Source organism: Pseudorca crassidens, chromosome X, assembly GCF_039906515.1.
Source record: "Pseudorca crassidens isolate mPseCra1 chromosome X, mPseCra1.hap1, whole genome shotgun sequence".
NCBI classification, from domain to species: Eukaryota; Metazoa; Chordata; class Mammalia; order Artiodactyla; family Delphinidae; genus Pseudorca; species Pseudorca crassidens.
Window position 1 is genome coordinate 61,018,615 of NC_090317.1, and position 14,950 is coordinate 61,033,564.

Sequence of the window (14,950 nt, forward strand, 5' to 3'; positions counted from 1 at the left end):
GATTTTTTCAGTGATCACTTCGCTATTAAGTAGTGTATTGTTTAGCCTCCATGTGTTTGTATTTTTTACAGATCTTTTCCTGTAATTGATATCTAGTCTCATAGCGTTCTTGTCAGAAAAGATATTTGATATGATTTCAATTTTCCTAAATTTACCAAGGCTAGATTTGTGACCCAAGATATGATCTATCCTGGAGAATGTTCCATGAGCACTTGATAAAAATGTGTATTCTGTTGTTTTTGGATAGAATATCCTATAAATATCAATTAAGTCCATCTTGTTTAATGTATCATTTAAAGCTTTTGTTTCCTTATATATTTGCATCTTGGATGATCTGTCCATTGGTGAAAGTGGGTTGTTAAATTCCCCTACTATGATTGTGTTACTGTCGATTTCCCCCTTTATGGTTGTTAGAATTTGCCTTATGTATTGAGGAGCTCCTATGTTGGGAGCAAAAATATTTCCAATTGTTATATCTTCTTCTTGGATTGATCCCTTGATCATTATGTAGTGTCCTTCTTTGTCTCTTGTAATTTTATTTTAAAGCCTGTTTTGTCTGATATGAGAATTGCTACTCCAGCTTTCTTCTGATTTCCATTTGCATGGAATATCATTTTCCATCCCCTCCCTTTCAGTCTGTATGTGTCCCTAGGTCTGAAGTGGGTCTCTTGTAGAGAGCATATATATGGGTCTTGTTTTTGTATCCATTCAGCCAGTCTGTGTCTTTCGGTGGGAGCATTTTATCCATTTACATTTAAGGTAATTATCGATATGTATGTTCCTATTACCATTTTCTTAATTGTTTTGGGTTTGTTATTGTAGGTCTTTTCCTTCTCTTGTGTTTGTTGCCTAGAGATATTCCTTTAGCATTTGTTGTAAAGCTCGTTTGGTAGTGCTGTACTCTCTCAGCTTTTGCTTGTCCTTAAAATTTTTAATTTCTCCATCAAATCTGAATGAGATCTTTGCTGGGTAGAGTAATCTTGGTTGTAGGTTTCTCTTCCTCATCACTTTAAATATGTCCTGCCACTCCCTTCTGTCTTGCAGAGTTTCTGCTGAAAGATCAGCTGTTAACCATACCCTTCTGTGTTATTTTTTGTTTTTCCCTTGCTGCTTTTAATATGTTTTCTTTGTATTTAATTTTTGACAGTTGGATTAATATGTGTCTTTGTGTGTTTCTCCTTGGATTTATCCTGTATGGGACTCTCTGTGCTTCCTGGACTTGATTAACTATTTCATTTCCCATATTAGGGAAGTTGTCACCTATAATTACTTTCAGTATTTTCTAAGTCCCTTTCTTATTCTCTTCTCCTTTGGGACCCCTATAATTCAAATGTTGGTGCATTTTTTTTTTTTTTTTTTTTTTTTTTTTGTGGTACGCGGGCCTCTGACTGCCGTGGCCTCTCCCGTGGCGGAGCACAGGCCCTGGACGCGCAGGCCCAGCGGCCGTGGCTCACGGGCCCAGCCTCTCCGCGGCATGTGGGATCTTCCCGGAGCAGGGCACGAACCCGTGTCCCCTGCATCGGCAGGCGGACTCCCAATCACTGCGCCACCAGGGAAGCCCCAAATGTTGGTGCATTTAATGTTTTCCCAGGGGTCTCTGAGACTGTCCTCAGTTCTTTTCATTTTTTTTTTCTTTTTTCTGCTCTGCAGTAGTTATTTCCACTATTTTATCTTCCAGGTCACTTATCCGTTCTTCTGCCTCAGTTATTCTGCTATTGATACCTTCTAGAGTATTTTATACTTCCTTTATTGTGTTGTTCATCGTTGTTTGTTTCCTCTTTAGTTCTTCTATGTCCTTGTTAAATATTTCTTGCATTTTCTCTATTCTATTTCCAAGATTTTGGATCATCTTTATTATCATTCTTCTGAATTCTTTTTCAGGTAGACTACCTATTTCCTCTTCATTTGTTAGGTCTGGTGGGTTTTTACCTTGCTGCTTCATCTGCTGTGAGTTTTTCTGTGTTTTCATTTTGCTTATCCTACTGTGTTTGGGGTTTACTTTGCGCAGGTGCAGGTTCGTAGTTCCCGTTGTTTTCGGTGTCTGTCCCCAGTGGCTAAGGTTGTTGCAGTGTAGGGTTCCTGGTGGAGGGGACTAGTGCCTGTGTTCTGGTGGAAGAGGGTGGATCTTGTCTTTCTGGTGGGCAGGTCCACGTCTTGTGGTGTGTTTTGGGGTGTCTGTGGCCTTATTATGATTTTAGGCAGCCTCTCTGCTAATGGATGTGTCTGTGTTACTGTGTTGCTAGTTGTTTGGCATAGGGTGTCCAGCACTGTAGCTTGCTGGTCATTGAGTGAAGCTGGGTGTTGGTGTTGAGATGGAGATCTCTGGAAGATTTTTGTCATTTGATTTTACATGCAGCTGGGAGTATTCTTGTGGACCAGTGTCCTGAAGTTGGCTCTCCCACCTCAGTGGCACAGCCCTCACGCCTGGCTGGAGCACCAAGAGACTCTTCTCAACACGGCTCAAAATAGAAGGTAGAGAAAATGAAAGAAAAAAGAAAGAAAGACGATAAAATAAATAAAGTTATTAAATTAAAAAATAATTATTAAGGAAAAAAATTTGTTTTATTTTTTAGCATCTTTATTGGAGTATAATTGCTTTACAATGGTGTGTTAGTTTCTGCTTTATAACAAAGTGAATCAGTTATACATATACATATGTTCCCATATCTCTTCCCTCTTGCCTCCCCCTCCCTCCCTCCTTCCCTATTCCACCCTTCTAGGTGGTCACAAAGCACCGAGCTGATCTCCCTGTGCCGTGTGGCTGCTTCCCACTAGCTATCCATTTTACATTTCGTAGTGTATATATGTCCATGTCACTCTTTCACTTTGTCACAGCTTACCCTTCCCATATCCTCAAGTCCATTCTCTAGTAGGTCTGTGTCTTTATTCCCATCTTACCCCTAGGTTCTTCATGAGCTGTTTTTTTTTTCTTAGATTCCATATATATCTGTTAGCATACAGTATTTTTTTTTCCCTTTCTGACTTACTTCACTCTGTATGACAGACTCAAGGTCCATCCACCTCACTACAAATAACTCAATTTCGTTTCTTTTTATAGCTGAGTAATATTCCATTGTATATATGTGCCACACCTTCTTTATCCATTCATCTGATGATGGACACTTAGGTTGCTTCCATCTCCTGAGTATTGTAAATAGAGCTGCAATGAACATTTTGGTACATGACTCTTTTTGAATTATGGTTTTCTCGGGGTATATGACCGGTTGTGGGATTGCTGGGTCATATGGTAGTTCTATTTGTAGTTTTTTAAGGAACCTCCATACTGTTTTCCATAGTGGCTGTATCAATGTACATTCCCACCAGCAGTGCAAGAGTGTTCCCTTTTCTCCACACCCTCTCCAGCATTTATTGTTTCTAGATTTTTTGATGATGGCCATTCTGACTGGTGTGAGATGATATCTCATTTTAGTTTTGATTTGCATTTCTCTAATGATTAATGATGTTGAGCATTCTTTCATGTGTTTGTTAGCAATCTGTATATCTTTTTTGGAGAAATGTCTATTTAGGTCTTCTGCCCATTTTTGGATTGGGTTGTTTGTTTTTTGGTTATTGAGCTGAATGAGCTGCTTGTAAATTTTGGAGATTAATCCTTTGTCAGTTGCTTCATTTGCAAATATTTTCTCCCATTCTGAGGATTGTCTTTTGGTCTTGTTTATGGTTTCCTTTGCTGTGCAAAAGCTTTTAAGTTTCATTAGGTCCCATTTGTTTATTTTTGTTTTTATTTCCATTTCTCTAGGAGGTGGGTCAAAAAGAAAAAAAAATTAAAAAGTAAAAAACAAAGAAAAATACGGACGTACGGATCCCTAGGACAAATGGTGAAAGCAATGCTATATAGACAAAATCTCACACAGTAGCATACACATACACACTCACAAGAAGAGGAAAAGGGGAAAAAATAATCTATCTTGCTCTCAAAGTCCACCTCCTCAATTTGGGATGATTCCTTGTCTATTCAGGTATTCCACAGATGCAGGCTACATCAAGTTGATTGTGAAGATTTAATCCGGTGCTTCTGAGGCTGCTGGGAGAGATTTCCCTTTCTCTTGTTTGTTCGCACAGCTCTTGCGGTTCACCTTTGGATTTGGCCCCGCCTCTGCGTTTAGGTCGCCTGAGGGCATCTGTTCTTTGCTCAGACAGGACGGGGTTAAAGGAGCTGCGATTCAGGGGCTCCGTCTCACTCAGGCCTGGGGGAGCGAGGGGTACGGATGCAGGACGATCCTGCAGCGGCAGAGGCCAGCGTGACGTTGCACCAGCCTGTGGCGTCCCGTGCGTTCTCCCGGGGAAGTTGTCCCTGGATCTCGGGACCCTGGCAGTGGCAGGCTGCATGGGCTCCCGGGAGGGGCGGTGGGGATAGTGACCTGTGCTCACACACAGCCTTCTTGGTGGCGGCAGCAGCAGCCTTAGCGTCTCATGCCCGTCTCTGGGGTCCGCGCTGGTAGCTGCGGCTCGCGCCCGTCTCTGGAGTTCCTTTAAGCAGCGTTCTTAATCACCTCTCCTCACGCACCAGGAAACAAAGAGGCAAGAAAAAGTCTCTTGTCTCTTCGGCAGCTCCAGATTTTTCCTGGGCTCCTTCCCAGCTAGCCATGGTGCACTAACCCCTTCAGGCTGTGTTCACACCGCCAACCCCAGTCCTCTCCCTGGGATCTAAGCTCGGAAGCCCGAGCCTCAGCTCCCAGACCCCGCCCGTCCCAGCGGGTGAGCAGACAAGCCTCTCGGGCTGGTGAGTGCCGGTCGGCACCGATTCTCTGTGCTGGAATCTCTCTGCTTTGCCCTCCGCACCCCTGTTGCTGTGCTCTCCTCCATGGTTCCGAAACTTCCCCCCTCTGCCACCCGCAGTCTCCATCCGTGAAGGGGCTTCTGGTGTCTGGAAACCTTTCCTCCTTCACAGCTCCCTCCCACTGGTGCAGGTCCCTTCCCTATTCTTTTGTCTCTGTTTTTTCTTTTGCCCTACCCAGGTACGTTGGGGAGTTTCTTGCCTTTTGGGAGGTCTGAGGTCTTATGCCAGCATTCAGTGTGTGTTCTATAGGAGCAGTTCCACGTGTAGATGTATTTCTGATGTATCTGTGGGGAGGAAGGTGATCTCCGCATCCTACTCTTCCGCCATCTTCTCCTGTCTCCAATTATTGGTTTTAAATGTCTTGTTTTGTCTAAATATGTCAGGACCCTGACATAGGCCTACTTGGGATTCTAGATGTCTCTGATACGGGTTCTGAATGTTACTTGGGAAATTAAAATAATCCTCTGCCCCCTAGTATCCACGGGGTCCCCTTTCATAAATGTGTGAGCTCCTTGAACATTCATAATTCTAACAAAGTGTGAGGTTCTAAATAGAAAATAAAAAGTCTTTGGTGAGGCTAGACTTAAACTCAAAGCAAATTCTCCTCCAGGGAGCTATCCAGGGTACTACACTACGTTTACCTGAAGTTGTCCTGATCCCCTGGACAAGAACCCTCTGCCCATATCAATGTCTATGTATCTTCCTAATTTCAACTTGCTTATCTCTGACTTGTTGACCATAAGTAACCTAGAAGCTTTGTCACCTGTCCCGGTCTGTGCCCAATCTGAATCTGAATATATATACATATATATCTTTTTCTTCTGTAGCCACCCCCAAATTTGCCTGTTTTCCCAGTTGAACTCCTAATATAGGGCATCACAAAAAAGGCACTTTTATTACCTTCAACTGTATATACTAATAATAATTTGTTAGCTTGCCAACTGTTTTTATATAATGAGGTCTTAAAGGGCTTCAGTGGAGTTTGTACCTTTTATAAGATTTCCTTTGTAGATTTTTTTTTGCAGTTTAAATTCGCATTTACTGTCCAATACCTATAATTTTTTATATGAGTTTAAAAATCTGAAATTTGAATGAATCATATAGGCTTTTTGAACAAAATTACTCTCTAAAATATCTGTCTCTTACTTTGGCTTATTCTAACTTAAAACAGTGGTTCTCAAAGTTTGACTCTAAGACCAGCAGCATCAGTATTACCTGGGAACTTGGTAGGAATGCAAACAGTCAGTCCCCAATCCAGATTTAATGAATCAGAAATACTGGGGCTCAGCAACCTGTGTTTTGACAGAGCCCTGCAGGTGATTCTGATGTGCACAAATCTTACCAACGACTTAGAGTACAATGTTAATAAGACCATGACCATAAGTCTGAAATCATCTGGTTCAGTTTAATATAATTCCTATTTAGAAACTTTAAATACCAGGGGAACCTAGTGAACATGTATGGATGGGCCCAGGGAAATCTTTTATCATTACCTCAGTCATGGGAACTCTAATCACATGTTTTATTGTAGGTGACAAGAGTCTTGAAAATTATATGCAAAAGACAGTCTGACACTAGGTAAATTGGTGGATGTACAAATTTACATTTTTTATTGCTTTACAGATTTATGAGTTATGTTTGAAGTCTTAGCAGGGTAACATGATTACTCTCATATCCTTAATCAAAGAATGGTCCACTTTTATCTCAGAAAGAACTCTCCTCAAAAAAATTCTAAGATTTGCAAGGGACCCAATTGAAAAATTGTGAGCTAGGGAAGAAACATTATATAACCAGTCAAATTAATTGGCTTTACCTTGGTTAATAATGCTGTGAAGGATGTGGGCAGCCAGATTACCTTCAAATCTGGTGCTATTGCTTGGGCTTATAAAAATGTATCTGTTTTGTCAACTATGGCTGGTTATTACATTTATGTATGTCATCCTCGGAATTCATTTCCTGTTTAGTAGATCCATCATTCTAACATTTTGGCAAACCCACTATTAAGATCAGCTGTTTTTTTTTTCCAGAAAATGTCATTATAACCAAATATGTTGGCTGGATTTAAAGGTATTTAGAAATAAAAAGAAAATAAAATTTTACTTTTTGATATTTTGCTTGTACATAATACAGAAGAACTCCTTTGTAACCTGTGCCGTTGTTAAAATGAAATGAGTTGGAGTTCTAGCTAAATGGTAAAATGTAAGTATCTTTCATAAAAATCTTAGGAGTTAGACTACAAACAATGGTTAATACTCTTCCCCCTCTCTAGTATTATTAAGTGATTTTACTCTCTGTGTACTATAAACTTTACTGTCCAAAGAGGAATAACTACTAAACTATGGTCATATCTATCATCTATTTACTGTTTAATCTCATTCATCTCAACAAAAATGCAATAATGAAACATATTTCACAAGTATGTGTGACTTGCTCCCCCTTTTGAAGTTGATTTGTAGAGGGACCGAAGTTACTTAGTATTTTTAGAGAACAAAAGTTATCTGACAATCCTAAGGAATGATTTAAATATAAGTATTTGCTAAAACAAACGTTTCCTGTTTCTCTACATAGATCCCGTTTTTATATTTTTCAATCAGAGTATCTCCAAAATAAAATATTTGAATATCTTTCTAATAGTGCTTTTATGCTCTGTGTTGGCTCATCACTTTCCAGCTATGGATTATAAACTTCGGGGAACTAAGCAGAGATTACTGAGAGATTGTGTGGCTCTTTCTATAATTATACCCTAAATATGCATTACTTTGTATATGTCACAGTTTTGGAATCAGAACCACAATGTAGGATCTGTGGGTGTTATGTGATCTTCTGATCAACGGTCCTTGGTTCATATTTCACACCCCCTTAGTGGAGCCAAGATGGGTTGTGTTTTATCTCCATATGGGTCAGTTAACTTTTTTCAGCTAAATTGCATGATCACCCACTTTCACACCTGACCCTGATCATCCAGTGTGTGCCATTTGTCACAGGCCAAAGAAGTCAGTGTGGAGGTTTGTGTACCCTTTCCCTAGTCCTGGAAATACTCAGAAAACATGCTCTAATGATGGTAGAGTCCATCTTATCTTTTTTTTTTTTTTTTTTAGTTTTTGTAGCTGAGCATTATTTTCTTAATTTTTAAATGTATTTTATATTGGAGTATAGTTATTTTGAACAATATATTATTTAGAAACTAGTTATAGTACATCCCAGTTACAGAACCACCAAAATATTGCCAAATATTTTGTAAACTTTTAATGCTATGCTACAATAATTGGAAATCCAGAGATACATAGGCATATAGAAATTTTGAGGCAAAAATGTCCTGAAGACTGAAGGGAAAGCAACAAACTCTGCTGTGTGTACTTTGTAGAAGATTTAGAATTTCCACTCTTCATGTACTTTGTAGAAGATTTAGAAGTTCCAGTCTTCCTTAGTATATGCCTTTGTGCTTAAGTAAAGTCATCATATTTTTCACCAACAATTCAAGGGTCTTCTCGGCTAGTAGAAATTAGATCTAATAGTCCCTGGTTACTAATAACTTAAAATCAGACAATACATCTTTTATACAGGGAGTCAACACAGAACAAATAGGCATTAAACTTTGCAGAGTTAAGTACTGTCATACATTTTTATATCAGATCACAGCTTTAATACAGTGTCTGGCTAAAGTAGAGACGTGTTGTTTGTCCATCCAACATATTTATTGAGCACCAGCCATATGCTGTGAATGCAGAGCTCAATATGTTAATACAGTAACATAAAACAGCTCAAAGTTCTCTGGTAAAGAAAGATAAAGAAGTGCTAAAATTAGTATATGGAAAAGATATTATGGAAGTACAGAGGAATGGGTGACTAATTTATCCCTGGGATGAGTGGAAGGATGGAATGAAGAGGGGAAGTTAAGCTCAGAGAGGTTTCACAGAGCACCAGAGTGGGGTAGAAGGTTTGACACCAGGTAGACCTGGTTTTAATTCTAGATTTTTCATTTAATATCTGTGAGGTCTTGGGGAAATCACTGAACCTTAGGCTCAGGTTCCTCGTCTGTAAAATATAGATAATATAAATTTTCACAAGTTGTTATGTGGGCTAAATGAATTCATGAAGAGCATATGTCTGGAGCATAGTCAGCTCTCAGTAAGTAGTAGTTAATGTTGACTGCTATTAAGATAAAGTTGTCTAGGAATACTAAGATAGGGAGGAGACAATAACATATGCATAAATTTGACTGGAATATGAACTGGTAGATGAAGCTAGGAAGATAGTCAGAGACCAGATGGGGAAAACATTTAAACATTTGCATTTAGAGCTAAGGAGTTTGGATATTTTACTGGAGATGATAGAAGAAACATTGGAGAATTTTGATCAATGGGCTGCCAAGTGAGGAGGATGGATTGGGGACAGTATAAATTTAGAGTCAGAGAGATCAGTTAAGAGGAATCATTGTTATCATTGGTTCAAGTAAATATTTTACAAGGTGGACTGAGTCAATGGCAGTGGGATAGAGCAGACATTGAAAAAATATTTGAGATAGAAGAAAAAAGACTTGTTAACTGATGGAAGATTTGAAAAATGGGAGTCTATTAAAATCATTGAGTTGAGGAAGGGATTTTCATTAATTTTTTAATAAGAGAGACATATATATGTTTATATGCTAAGGGGAATGTTGAATGAATGAACATATATGAAGGTTAAATTGTATATAGAAGCAGAGTAATACATTCATAGTGAGGAAGCTCCTTAATATAGTTGATGTGGTGTATTTATCAAATGCATAAAACAAGAGCAAAGGACAAATTCATTCATTCAGAAAATATTTACTAAGCCTCATTATGTTCCAATTATTGTGCTAGGTGCTGGAGGGAATAAATACATAAATAAATAATATACCACATGTTGATTGGTGTTATGAAGAAAAAGCAGGGTGAGGTTAGATAGTTATGGGATGGTGTTTTAAAATGGATGGTCATAGAAAGACTCTGAGGTGACATTTGAGCAAAAAACTAGTGGATGGTGGAGGTCATTAATTATTCTGAAGAAGACGAGGTGAGGAGCTGGTTGGTTAGGGTCGAATCAAGAATTCAGTTTGAATGGGTTGTTTGAGATTCCTACCAGGTATCCAAACAGAATAGGCAGTTGCATGTACAAGTCTTGATTTCAAGAAAGAGTTTATGGTTGGAGGTAAAATTTGAGAGTCCTCAGCATACAGATGGGATTTAAAGCCATGGAACAGGATGGGATATGGAAATGCCTAGAATGTTGGGGAAGGTAGAGGTCAAGGACTAAGCCCTGAAGTTCCAACTTTTAGAGATTAGGAAGGCGAAGGATGATCTGGCAAAGGACACTGAGAAGAAATGGCCAATGATGGAGGAGGAAAATGAACAATGTTTTGTTCTGGGGGCCAAGTGAAGAAAATGTTTAAAGAGTCATGAACTGCATCAAATGCTAATGAGTGGTCCAGCAAGTTGAAGTCAGTAACAGCATGTTTTTTGTTGTTGGGAAATGTCCAGTAAAGGGAGGAAAATAGATGTTGTGAAAGGGGCGGGTGGGGGATTGCAGAACAAAGCCTTTGAGTAGGCAAGAAAAGATGATATCCAAATCTCAGAAGCATTGGCCTAAGACCGTTGTCAGTTCAGCCAAAGGGGAGTTTATGTGCGTGTGTGCACACACTCACATATTTTCACTGTTTATAGCCCCATGCCCCCACTACTTTCAAAACTTTCATTTTCACAGAATCATATTCATAAAGCTCACTTTCTCCCTGGAATTTTAAGCAGAGTAGGTGGGAGTGACCTACTAGTGATCTTTGTTTGCGATTCAGGGACAATCTCTGTGGTCCGCTTTACTTTGCTAACGCTGGACACTAGATGGCGAAATAAATAGAGGGCACAGTTCAACGTTTTCCGCGAGCACAGCACCACAGCCCTAGGTGTAGTAGGTGGGAGGGGGTGCTTTATGTCTACCATTAGAAACCTCTCCAAGATACTGAGCTGGCTTAGTCGCTGTTACAGTTGCTTTTTAAGTTCTTTTAAGTGTCAAATATGGAATAACTTTTTAACTTTAAGTTCTGAAGTATTTCCATGAGCAGGATCTTGATCATCTCCCGTGTATGAGGCTGTCCTTTATCTCAGTTAAATTGCTAGCGCCTAGTACAGCGTGTGGCTTAGAGTAGCAAAGCAGTAAATGTTTGATTTGGAGAAGAGAGAAAAATGATAATTACTGTCACTATAGGTCCAATATACTCAGAGCAGGGTGGAGGTGAGGTTAGCTTCATACATTCTGCCTTTACTGCCACAAGTAGAGTCCAATAAGTGGTGGTGTATGTGAATACTGGAAACATTGTGTGTCATCAATAATATGAAGACAACCAGCGTAAACACCAACACCGTGAGCGGAACAAGCGGGGGGCCGGGAGTTAGGGAGCGCAGGTGTATTGATTTATTTTAAAAGGATTTTATTCCTGTCACCAGCTTCTAGGAGGATAATGTAAAATGGATTAAAACCCCCGCCCTAGTATTTGTCACTAAGTACCAAAACGGGCGTGGTTGGGTGTATAGGGCGCCTGCTTTTGCGAGCCCGGCAAGCAGATATTCCTGGAGTCCTCCCCTGACACTGACCCCTCCAACGCTCAGGAGGGTCCCCGGTTCCCCCAACCTTTTTGGGAATCCTCCCGCCGGCAAGACTGCTCGGTAGACTTGAGAGGGCCTGCTGAGCATGTGTGAACAGCGCCGCGCATGCTCCGTGGAGAGGGCAGGTTTACCGAGGAGCTAGCAGAGGATTTTACTACTCCTCTCCCGCCTCCCCCGCCCAGCACGCCCCCCTCCCCTCTTTCCCACCCCCCACCACGCCGTCTCCCACACCCACCCACCCCCTCTTTCCCACCACCCCCCTTCACCCCAGGCTGGGGAATCTCCATTGACGTTCGGGTGACGCTGCTGTGCCGCCGCGGTGGGGGGTTCCAGGCGCCGCACAGGTAAAGCCGCCGCTGCCGCCATATTGATAGAACTGGGAGCTGGGAGGGGGCCCGAGGAAGCGGGGTGGACGCGGGGGGAGTCACCGCTGAGCGACTGTCGCGGAGGCTGCAGCGGCGGCAGTGGTGAGCACGAGCCAAGCGGCAGCTCTTGGAGAGGCAGCACAGAGTTGTCTTCTTTATGGGGAGCAGCACCCTGCGGCGGCGGCGACCCCTCGCTCCGAGTCTCTGAGGGACCCCACGGCGAGGGCAGCTGTCGCAGAAGGCAAGGCTGGGGATCCCGGCGGCGGCAGCGGCGGCGGCAGTGGCAGGCAAGCTCCAAAGACGGGATGCGCGGCCGCGCGGGCGGTTGGCAGCTCCTGTTCGAGTGCTCCTGAAGGGGCGATGCTACCGTTCGCTCCTCAAGACGAGCTCTGGGACCGAGAAATGGAGCTGTTCGGCGGCAGCGCAAGCAGCTGCGAGGTTAGTGCGGTGGCCAAGAGGGGCTGGAGCTGCCACCCTCCTTCTCTCAGGACCATTGCCGGGGGCCCGAGAGAGAAGGGGCGTGGGGCTGGGAAGCGAAGTGCCCAGGCCAGCCTCCTTGAGGCTGCGGGGCGGCGGAGCACGCTCTGCCCAAACCGAGCTTTCGCCTGGGAGCCGGCGGGGACTGGGCGGCGGGCTCTCGAGTTGGGAGTGAGTGCAGCCCGGGCCCGGGCTCGGCCTCGGGCGGAGTGACTGCCTCGCGGGCCACGCCAGAGTTGTGACTAAGTTTCTTCACTTTGCGACCTGAAGTGGAACTGGGGGAGGCGCCAGGTGCCGCGCCTGGCTCCGCGTGTCCCTCTTTCTACGCTGCGCCAAGTTTGCTAGTTGGGAACATTTTGGGGGACAGCTGCTGACTGCAGCTCTCTATTGAACCCCGGGCGCCTTAGGAACCCAGCGCAACAGAAACACAGCAGAGTGACAAACTATGGGGAGATATGCACATAGGGATGAGTGCTCCTTACTTTTCTCATTTCTTTGTGGTTTATTGTGGTTCTTTGTAACAACCTAAGTGGAGATTAACTGGAGGCGAGGTTTCTTTATCTACATTCAGGTGATGTTCTGCAGCCTCCTTTGCGGTCCCCTGAATTCTACTGCCCTCTTCCTCCCGCCCCTTCTCCCTTGCCCAACTGTTGTCCCCGCCCCGTTGGTCAGTAAAAGAACACGCAAAGTAAACCCCAGCCCTTATGAGACCAATCTTTGGTAAGACAGCGAGGTTCAACCGAAGTATTTTGGTTCGCCTCTTTTCCGTTCTTCTTACTTTGAAACTGTTCTGGTTGGGCTTTGGTCAGCTGTACAGTGAGAACTTAGATGTGCACAGGTACTTTGTTTTTATTACTGCTGCTTTGTTGTTTGTTGTTCTTGTTATTAAAGCAAGAGACATTTAAACACAAAAACGAGACTTTGTGGATAGAAAGTCAGATATTTTTCTGATAACCTAATCATTGACAGCCTAGTAGTACAGTAGAGACCATCACAATCACAGACCTAAAAATACTGAATGCCAAATTGATTCACAGTAGGATATTTTGAGGTAGGACTTGCAAGCCTCCACATCTCTAGGTGCAAATTTGTCTTGAAGTACTTGCTTCATCCTTAAAAATACACGTTGGACTGCTGTCTAACTTGTTCTTTTTTCTTTTCAAATTTCCAAGTGAACTGGGGTTAAAGTTACATGCCAGAATAACATTTAACAAGAAATGTAGTGGAAACATGGAAGGAGTCTAAAGTTGAACCCTCTCTACTTATAGGAAATATTTTACTAGTACAATAAGGAATTCCTAAGTACATTTTAATATTCTACATCTCTTAAGAATGGGATAAATGAAGAGGGGTTTATTTCTTCTTGGAATGTTTCATAGTTGCAAGAATTTTCTAGAAGACTATTCAAGGGGAGAGGAATTTTGTTTTATTTATGTATGTAATCTATTGACTTGTAGTTCCAGGCATCTGGTTTATAAAAACAGTTAAATGCTTGGATATAAGGTTGGGATGGGGGGGGGGAGCTTTCGCATGCCTACTCATTATTTTTGTTAACTTTGAATGTAGAAATGTTTTAAATTGTAATTACTGCATATGGTTTTTTTTATTGTTTGCAGTATGTTTTAGGTATTATAGAGATTTAACAATGGGTCTCTCTACCTCAGCAATTTGGAAAAATACTGGAGTGGAAATTGTTAATCCCTATGAAGTAAAACGAAAGGTGAAGGTAATGTGGTAAAGATAGTATTTCTGCCTTCTTTGTCTAAAACAGTTATGATTGGTTAGATTTAACCCTGCAAGTGACTTAATTAAAAATATTCTTGGTGAAAACTAAATGCTACATCTGAATCTGCTTAGACCTGCTTAGTATTTAGAAGAGGGTTTTGTTGTTGTTGTTGTTGTTGTTGTTGTTGTTATTGATGTTTGTTTATAATGGTATTCTTTTGATAAGAAGGAAACAATTTTACTTCCCAGAATTTATATTTATTTTAATTACATGTTTGTTGATGTTGGCTTTAGAAATGTTAACCTTGAGCATGAGCTTTGAAGCCCTCAATTGTGATAGTTTTTAGGACTAAGGGTGCTTTCATTGTAGAATATATTTTTTGAAAATGTGTTGGAGTCCTTAAAGAAAATGTAAGTAAGAATCTGTTAACTTTAATGTCAAAGGAAACTTTAATGTCTATTTCTGTGTGTGTTAAATCTTGGTAAAATTAAAGATTATATACACTATTATATATTGTGGAGTGTTTTTCAACATCTTTTACCTGTCTTGTTTCATGGGCAGCTGTTAACCTTTGAATTATCATTCAGAAGTGTGAGAGTTGGTTGTTTAGACTCAACATATTTTTTCACAGGAAAAAATTATTAAGGATAGTTACATTTTTAGACCAGTGCACAATAGTGAGGTATAGTGATGAAGAGTCTAATCATTGTTTGTAAAATTGTCCTATGGGAAAATGTGTCAGAGGTTTCAAACAAGAATTAGGTCGGCTCCAGTGAGAGGTGGAGAATGGGCCTGAAAAATGGAAATATGGGCTCTATTGACTCCTGAGAAGAGGGTTCTTGGGAGAGGGGAAATAGGATAAGCAAGAAGCTTTGGTTGTGAGAACTCTTACAGGGACTGTCTCAATTAGGTCTACTGGGAATAAGGACTTCAAAGGGTATCAACCCTCAGGCAGCCATATTTT

General features: G+C 41.5%; 1 protein-coding gene across 5 annotated transcripts in view; it reads left to right on the top strand.

Moving 5' to 3' along the window:
- The first annotated feature begins 11,642 nt into the window (after positions 1–11,642).
- The window catches only part of RPS6KA6 (ribosomal protein S6 kinase A6), a 166,706-nt gene continuing 163,398 nt past the window's right edge, over positions 11,643–14,950 (top strand). Inside the window, exons 1-3 of one of the 5 annotated variants that reach the window (XM_067722337.1) lie at positions 11,643–11,762; positions 11,952–12,221; positions 13,877–13,986. In XM_067722337.1, coding sequence (XP_067578438.1) covers positions 13,906–13,986 — 81 coding nt within the window. In that variant the 5' untranslated portion in view covers positions 11,643–11,762; positions 11,952–12,221; positions 13,877–13,905. Of the gene's footprint in view, positions 11,763–11,784; positions 12,222–13,876; positions 13,987–14,950 lie in introns of those variants that run through there. The other 4 variants (XM_067722339.1, XM_067722340.1, XM_067722335.1 and 1 more) reach the window with 4 other exon arrangements.